The following is an 8279-nucleotide window of genomic DNA, read 5'->3' as shown; positions in this document are numbered from 1 at the left end:
GCGGCGTGGTGTTCTTCTGCGTGGCGCTGGCCGGAATTGGCGGGGGGATGCTTGCTCCGGAGTGGGGCGGTCGGGGGGTGGCTTTGGCCGGGGGCTTGGAGGTGGGGTTGGCGGGGGGCTGGCGGGCGGTCCCTGCTACCTGCTGGTGTCTGGCTGGTCTCTGCTTCCTGGCCGGCGGTTGTCTCCCTCCCTCCGGGGTTGCTCCCTTGGCGTGTTGGTGGATGGGTGGGGGGTGGAGTGGTGGCCAGTCTGCGGTGCGGCGTGGGGCGGGGCGGGCGGGGGCATATGCTTGGGCGCCGGGCGGGGGGGCCGCTCCTCTCGTGGGCCCTGTCATGCGGTGCTTGCTTCTCTGTCCCTCCCTGGCGCCTCTGGTTTGCGTGCTTCGTGGGTGTGGCCGTGCTCCGCTCTATGTGGGGTCCGGTGCTCTTGGGGTCGTCGTAGTGTTGCTCCCTTGCCGGCCGTGTTGGTATGTGGGAGGCGCGTGGGCGCGGTTCCCGCTATCCTGGTGGTGGTCGGATCTGCCTTGGGGCGTGTGGCTGGTCGGTAGTGTTTGGCGGTTTGGGGGTGGCGCTGTGGACGCTACCTCCGGTGGGGCTCCGGTGTTGGGGGGTGCTGGGGGGTTGGGTGGGCCGGACTTGGCATCCTGGCGGGCCGGGTAGGGCCTGTGGTGCGTCCTGCGGCCTGTGGCTCGCCCGAGCCTGGGCTGTGGTGGGTGGCCGGTCGGTCATGTGTCCTTGGTCCCCCCCCTGCTCGGTTTGGGCGGCGTTGGGGTTTGGGGCCCCGTCCTTCCTGTGCCACTGCACCACCTCACATACATACAGGACTTTGAGGGGTGGCCTACGGTCGGGCGTGGTTGGGGAGGGGAGCTGCCTTGCGGGGCTCCTTTGCTCCTGCCATGCCACTGACCTGTTGCCCCCCAATTTTGGCCCGGGCCCGCTGGGGGGGGTTGTCCTCTGCTGGCCGCTTGGGCGTTTGTCGCCGTTGCGCTTTGTGCTCTGCTGGGCCGCTGTCTGTGTCCTCGCCTCCCCCGGTCTGTCTGTGGGCTTGTCGGGGGTGGGGCTCCGGTGCGCGGGTGGTGCGCTGTCGGCTCTGGTGGCATGTAGCTGGTCTGGCTTCTGGTGGTTTTTGGGGTCCGTCGGCTGATATGCTGCTGGTCTCGCCTTCTCGGCTCTGGTGCTTGGCCTCCCTGCAGCTTGGGGTGCGGTGCTCCCGCTCCCTCTTCGGGGTTTGCTGGCCCGCGGGTGTCGGTTGGCGCTATGTGGTGGTTCGCCTGGCTGCTCGCCCGTTTTCCCGCCCGCCTGCTCAGTTTCCCGCTTTCCTCCTCGCTGGCTCCTCTGTCTGCCTTGCTGGTGGCGTCCTACCGTTGGGAGGGTGTGGCCTGGTGTCTTCCTGCATCCCGGTGGTGCGCGCTCTCCGCGCCTGGGTTTTGGATTGTATGTCTGGGACCCCCGGGGTCCCCGGCTCTGCTCCTTGGGTTACCAACGGGGAATAGGGTGAGGCTTCCGGGTGTCGGGCAGTCAACCACTGTGTGTGCGTGCGTGTGCGCGCGCGCGTGTGTGTGTGTGTGTGCGCGCTTGAGTGCATAGGATTGTGTATGTGCGTGCGTGTGGGTGCGTAGGAGTGTGTATGTACGTGCGTGTGTGTACTTTTATTTATTTATTTTAGTTATTTATTTATTTATTTTTTTTTTGGGGGGGGGGGGGGGGGGGCATACAGGGGTTTGCTCCGTGGGGTCATGCCTCCGCCGGGTGCGTGGAGGGTGTGCCTCCTGCATCCCTGGGGGGGCGGCCCTGTGTCGGGGGTCGGGCGGGGGTTGGCCCGGGGCGGGCTCCGCTCCTTGGGGGTGGGGGTGGGCGGGGATTGGCGCTTCCGGCGTGGGCGGGCTTCTTTCCGGTTGTGGGGGCGGCGTCTCTGGGCCTGCCGGTTTGTGGCCCCGGTACTCGTCTGCCTTTGTGGGGTGTGATCTCTCGCTGGTCTCAGGGGTTAGTAGTCCTCCGGCCTGCCGGCGCCCTGTCCTTGGCTGGGATTACCTCTCTTCGGCCCCTTGCTGGTCTTCCCAGGGGGGAGGGCTCTCTGGGCTGGCTCTTGGGGCACTGATCTTTGTGCTGTCTGCCCCTGTGGGCCTGGTGGCCTTCTGGCCGCGGGGGCTCGGCCTGGCTATTTGGGGCGGGGCTCTCTGGGAGGTGGAAGGCGGCCCCTTTCCTTTCATGCATTCTCGGTCACAATTACACACCCACACATTCTTGCACCTTGATATATATGAAGTCTTCCTCACTTACAGAGATACCTGTACATATGACCACTCACAGTACATACGTACTTCCCCACATTACTCACTGAGTTAACCAGGGTGTTATTATGTTGTTGGTTTTATTACAGCGACGGTGATATCAGCAGTATGACTATAGTTTTTTTTACAATGATGTGCATTACAATAATTATCATTCTGTTCACTATCATAGATAATCATTTCATTACTACAATTATGTGTGACTGTTTCAATGCAGTATTGTCATTGTGATCACTATCATAGTTCATCATTTAATGACTGCTATTATGTGTGATTGTCATTGACAGCATTGTCGTTGTGGTTGTTGATATTGTTTTGTCCTTTGTCCTTATGTCCTTGTTCGTCTTTGTAGTTGTCACAGACATTTATTTGCTGATGTAGTTCTGTATGTTTCTGTTCTGTTCTTGTTGTCACAATTGTTGTTGTTGCTGCTGTTGTCCTTGACTCTCTTTTTTTTTTTGTCCCCCTCTCAACCCCGCACCCCCCAACCCTTAGTGGAAACGAGTCAGATTTATTGCCAGCAATGTGGACCAAGCTCTGACACCAGTCACTTAGGGAGCAAACCACCCAAATTAGGTGGTGCGGTACACCATACTCTAGAGGTACTCCCCACAGAATTCCTTGAAGAACACGGTCGAATGCCTTCTTCGTGTTCACAAAACATGTGTGGACTGGTTGAGTAAACTTCCTTGCACCCTCAAGGACTGTGGTCCTCCGTCCACCATCAACTGAGATTCAACTATCCTGCGGATCATCTTCTCCAGAATTACCCAATAGACTCTCCACCACGATAACGTTGTAGCTCAGAGAGGAGTTATAAATTACATGTTAAATGATGTATGTATCTTCAAATCATGATGTCCAATGATGAGCTCATAAAAAACCATAGTTAAACAACAAGAAACTCACCATCATTAACATTGTGACCAAATCATCAGTAGCAGCATTTTCCTCAAGGATGCGATCCAGCGTCTCGATGTACCAGGAGCCGGATTGAGTGTCTCTCCAAGACACGTAGCCTGTGTGGGGAAATAGGTCACAGAAATGTCTAATACTATTGTTCAGACATTAACAATGCACATGTGAACAGGAGGTGACTTTCTTAGAATCAGAATTAAGGAAATTTGATTTAAAGCCAAAATATTAATATTTACTATAATGTAATATAACATTAGTTAGCAGTTGTTTCGAACTGTCATATCATTTTGGTGATTTAAATAATGGAATGGAATAATGTTAAACACTGTGGATAGTAAGTAGAACAATGCAAACAGATCAACCACCACTGCCACCTTCTTAAAGGAGGTAAAATACCAGCCTAGAGGTGCATTACTGACACCCGGTGGACAGTGTTGCTACACTCACATTCAGATATTATGTCAAATTTAGTAGTGCATTTTAAGGGTGCAGTCACACTTGTCGTGTTTGATTTGGTTAAAATTAACTCTGGTGTTATTGCGCTGCTGGTTAGGTTCGGCTGTTGAAGTGTAAATGCAATCATATAAACCAGTGGTTCCCAAACTTTTTCCAGATCCTTCAGACGTTTGACCTGAAGCCATGTACCCCTACTGCTGCACACTTAAAACATAAACCTTTTTTAGCTTAATTAACTTGAAATATTAAACATAACTACCGTTGGTATCCTTCCGTTTGAATGGCTTGAATATGAGCTTCACTTTTTTCCCCACTCACAATTGCTATGATTTAAGTCTGAAGTGTTTAAGTATGATATAAGTCTGCATATTTTGTCATGGCCCCATGACAAAAATGTCTGTGTGAACGCTAAGCAAACCCCACTAAAGTGTGTACCAAATATCTTGTTTTTTCAAAATTTTGATCCAGACCAGAGTACCGACCCACAAGTGTGAGCACAGCCAAACAGAAGATAACATATTAGACATAAATAATGAGTACCAGGAAAAGTAGAGTAGGACACCAGAATGTCACTTGGGGTGGGCAGTGTGGCTCTGGCATCAGGTTCATCAGACATGCTCAGTGAGTCGCTGCTGGATGACATAGGGATGGCATCCGTCTGGTCATCCTCTCCACTATTCGATGGTTCGACCTCATCAGACACCTCGAAGCCTCTGTCTTTTTCCCCTTAAAGGCAGTAACAAATGGTGAATGTAATCCTATCACTAAATAGTGTCCAAAAATTCCAGTTAGTGAGTTACCTCCTCCGCATGCCTGGATGAAGAAAAGCTTGGGTTTTCCCTGCAGGGATGAACAGTGTTTCCCGTCGAGGTAGTTTGTGATATGCTGAACTTGAACGTACTGTCCATCGACACCATACACAGCACCGGGGAATCTGTTGTGACTCACCTGTAATTCATGCAATACATTACATTTGTACCAAATATCTGGGTTATCATATAAGAAGAATGGAATGAGGTAAAGCTAAAATGTCCATTTAAAAAATGTCCCACCTCGGTGCCATGAGACAGAATGATGACCACACAGCAGTCATATGGAGAATGGTCCTTCTTTGACAAATCTAACAGTTCTTGCTTGATTTTCTGTAATGTGGTGTGAACTGTTAGCATTTTTGTGCATTTATAAAAGAACACGATGTTACTCTTACCCTTTGTTTCAGGTTTGTTCTGACTTCCACCATAAAGTTAAGCGCTTGGAATCTTCTCTCCAGCTTGTCACAGTCGATGTTCGACCCTGAGCGGTCACTCAGCTCACTCTGTGGCTCAAAAGCCACATTGTTAATGATGAGGCAGTGTCCGCACGGGCTGGAATCCATTTTGTAGCTCTGGCATGCAAAAAAATATATAATGAAAGGTATGGGCGAGAACCATAGACACCTCAACTGGCTCCTCTCGATGTGAAGGAGCAGCCGCTCTCCTCTGAGCCCCTCCCAGATGACTGAGCTCCTCACCCTTGGGGTGAGTCCAGCCACCTTACAGAGGAAACTTCTCTACCCTTCTCTCCATCACCCTGGAATATAGTTGGAACACACCCTCCGGTCACCCTTCTTGAAAAGGGGAGCCACCTTGGTTTGCCAATACAGAGGTACTGTTCCCGACTTCCACGGAATGTTGAAGAGACGTGTCAGCCAAGACAGTCCCTCAACATCCAGAGCCTTGAGGAATTCAAACTCGTCCACCCCTGGAGCTTTGCCACCGGGGAGTGTTTTGCCTACCCCAGATACCTCAGCCATGGAGATGGAACTGTCCTCAGACTCTGCTTCCTCTATAGAAGGTATGTCAGTGGGATTCTAAATCCCTAACACAGCCATTATTGTCTAAATACTGTAGCTGGCAACACAAGTAAATACACCTCACAGTGAACGTGTCCAAACTGTGTCCACAGTGTATTTTGTGTGAGCATCATTGTTATAAATGGAATGTACTAGAGCTGCACAGGTTGTTACTGGAATCCTCTTGCACTCCTCCATGAAGCTAGTGGAGCTTTTGATGGAGAAGACAGTAAAACACCTTGTGCTCCATCTTCCTTCAACTTGAGGATGCGCAAAAGGAGCTCAATTGGATCCAGATCTGGAGGAGACAAACTTGCCACTCCATCTCCTTCACCTTCCTCAGCAAGGGACTTGGCATCCTGGAGGTGTGTTTGTGCTCCGTATCATTTTGAAAAAATGCTATGTGGCCCAGCTTCTGCTTCACAATGTCACAGTACATGTTGGAATTCATGTTTCCCTCATATGAACTGCAGCACTCATGAGTCCCAGACAATGGCGCTACCACCATGATTGACTGTTCGCAAGATACAATTATCTTATCAGGAATTTAGACAATACTGGCTGTGTTATTTGCAGCGGATAGAAAATCTATGCTGCTATAAACGCTGTACACCAACTATGCCGTTCTACAGCCAAATTTAATTTCTATAGTATTGCCGATTGAGAAGATATACTGCAACAAAAAAGCTTGATAAAATGTACTCACTTTTGTGAGATACACTAGGTTTTCTACTTACGAACACAATTGGTTCCAGACAACAGTCCGCAAGTCGATTTGTTCGTAAGTCCAACAAAAGGTAATTTACCAATTATATAGGTACTACATGTACGTGTATACATACATACATACAGTATATGCGTATGTATGTAAATATGAGTTTGGATGTAGTAGTAATATTAAACAAGGATAATTAATGAAAAAAACAATAATAATAAAAATGATATAATAATACGTAATGATAAGTGTTGTTTGCCTTTGAAGAGGAGTGGTCGAGCATACGTCGTTGGTGGGAGTGGTGGTGGAGGAGTTATTGAAAAAAGGACAAATCGTCGTTAGACTTCTAAAAGAGGTAGTTCAGGGGAAACTACTGAGGTGGAAGGAATTGCGACGAAGGTGTAGGCATTGGTGGCGAGTCAGTTGGTGACGACAGTGCAGGAGTAGCAGATCTACGTTTGAAGAAGCTTTCAATGGAAGTTTGTATGGTCTTCCTTTTCTTCTCCTCGTAGATGATACGGTAGCACCATAGAGCGTCGTTGATACTCGACAAAATACATGAAAATATAGACCAGTCAGCTTGCGTTCGTATCTCTGAATGTTTGCAAATCGGATGTTCGTAGAGAACCTAGTGTACTGTATACACTCACTGGTCACAACATGAGGTACGTCTGCGCAGTAAGTCTATAGAAAATGATGGATGTAGAAAACATCAGTGTATCTAACAAGACAGTTTATGGATTTTATTTTTGCATGAATTGGATTAAAACATAATAGAAAGTGAAGGGCACAGCCTAGTGATAAATGTGGCAAATTACAGTTTTGGTTACAGTTTGTCAACATGGGAATGAGGGGATGCCATGCTGTTGTTCCGCACAGTACCTCGGCAGCCACCTATGTGTGGTACTCACTTGAAGGCTATCCCGTCGGGTCCTGCCTTGCATGCGGGTTCTGGCCTGGGTTTGAGATTGTAGGTTCTCCCTCTCAGGTGCTGTGTCAAAAGCATGTGTTCATTTCAATTGTAAAAAGCTAATCATCAGTCGAAGCACATACTACACAGTATCTTACATAATGTCGGGGTCTGCACTGGATGGACAGCTGTAATAGACTTTATCTGCTTCTGGAAATCCATTGCAGATGCTGGACAAGACACAAATGCACATGCATGACAACAAGCAGCGACAAAGTTACAAGCACTGAGCTTAATTTTCATTTTTAAACATTTCTTTTGTAACTTATTCAATACAAATAATGCATTTCCCTTGCGCAAGTGATGGTTGTAATAAGGCCAAGTATCATCAGATTGCACATGTACTGCGATAAACTGCCCATTTTAAGCTTTTGCAATTAAGCAAGTTCATGGGGTTTCCTTCTAGGAAGCAGTAATGTTCTTGAACCATTTCATATAATCACAGGGATGTGTGTGCTTGTAGTTCATAATCGCGGATTACATATACACTCAACAAAAATATGATGCAACGCTTTTGCTCCCATTTTTTATGAGATGAACTCAAAGATGTAAAACTTTTTCCACATACACAATATCACCATTTCTCTCAAATATGGTTCACAAATCTGTCTAAATCTGTGATAGTGAGCACTTCTCCTTTGCCAATCACCGTCCAATTATCATCCAGCAAAATTTGTTATCGTAACAGGCCTAACTATAAGCTTCAATTAATGTGTATTAGTTGTAACTCAGTAGTGCACACTTACACACTGGAAGAGTCCGAACAACAGGGCGTACGAGGCGGTTGGATGCTGACCCCTGAACTGCTGGTGCTCCACTTTGGAGAAGCTCTGCCAGACCGTGCTGCTCTGACTCATGAAGACTTTCCAAAAACAGTGGGAAGGCCCGACTTCCTTGGGTCTCCAGGTCCCGGGACAGCTGCCTGGCTTGGTCCCGTCTTGTTCCCGAGCTCTGAAAAAGACTTTATGTTCATGTGAAGGTTTGAACAACCTGCCAAGTCAGCATTAGTCAAAAAACGATAACTCCCTTTCAATTTGAATTATTATTTACTTTACGTTAATTGTGCAAAGACAAATGCTCTGTAGTAATGTAGTGGTCA

The 8279-nt window shown here is 48.4% G+C and overlaps 1 protein-coding gene across 3 annotated transcripts in view; it reads right to left on the bottom strand.

Annotated features, from left to right (window-relative positions):
* The window catches only part of LOC129178098 (caspase-9-like), a 44746-nt gene that overhangs the window by 33028 nt on the left and 3439 nt on the right, over positions 1-8279 (bottom strand). For all 3 annotated transcript variants that reach the window (XM_054769904.1, XM_054769894.1, XM_054769884.1), the window contains exons 2-9: positions 7927-8131; positions 7279-7350; positions 7122-7201; positions 4872-5048; positions 4717-4806; positions 4465-4612; positions 4205-4390; positions 3200-3309 (exon numbers count right to left, since the gene is read on the bottom strand). In XM_054769904.1, the coding sequence (XP_054625879.1) occupies positions 3200-3309; positions 4205-4390; positions 4465-4612; positions 4717-4806; positions 4872-5048; positions 7122-7201; positions 7279-7350; positions 7927-8131 (1068 nt within the window). The remainder of the gene's footprint in view (positions 1-3199; positions 3310-4204; positions 4391-4464; positions 4613-4716; positions 4807-4871; positions 5049-7121; positions 7202-7278; positions 7351-7926; positions 8132-8279) is intronic.

Source organism: Dunckerocampus dactyliophorus, chromosome 1 (assembly GCF_027744805.1).
Source record: "Dunckerocampus dactyliophorus isolate RoL2022-P2 chromosome 1, RoL_Ddac_1.1, whole genome shotgun sequence".
NCBI lineage: Eukaryota > Metazoa > Chordata > Actinopteri > Syngnathiformes > Syngnathidae > Dunckerocampus > Dunckerocampus dactyliophorus.
Note: the sequence above shows the minus strand (reverse complement) of the source record. Positions and strands in the feature narration are given on the sequence as shown.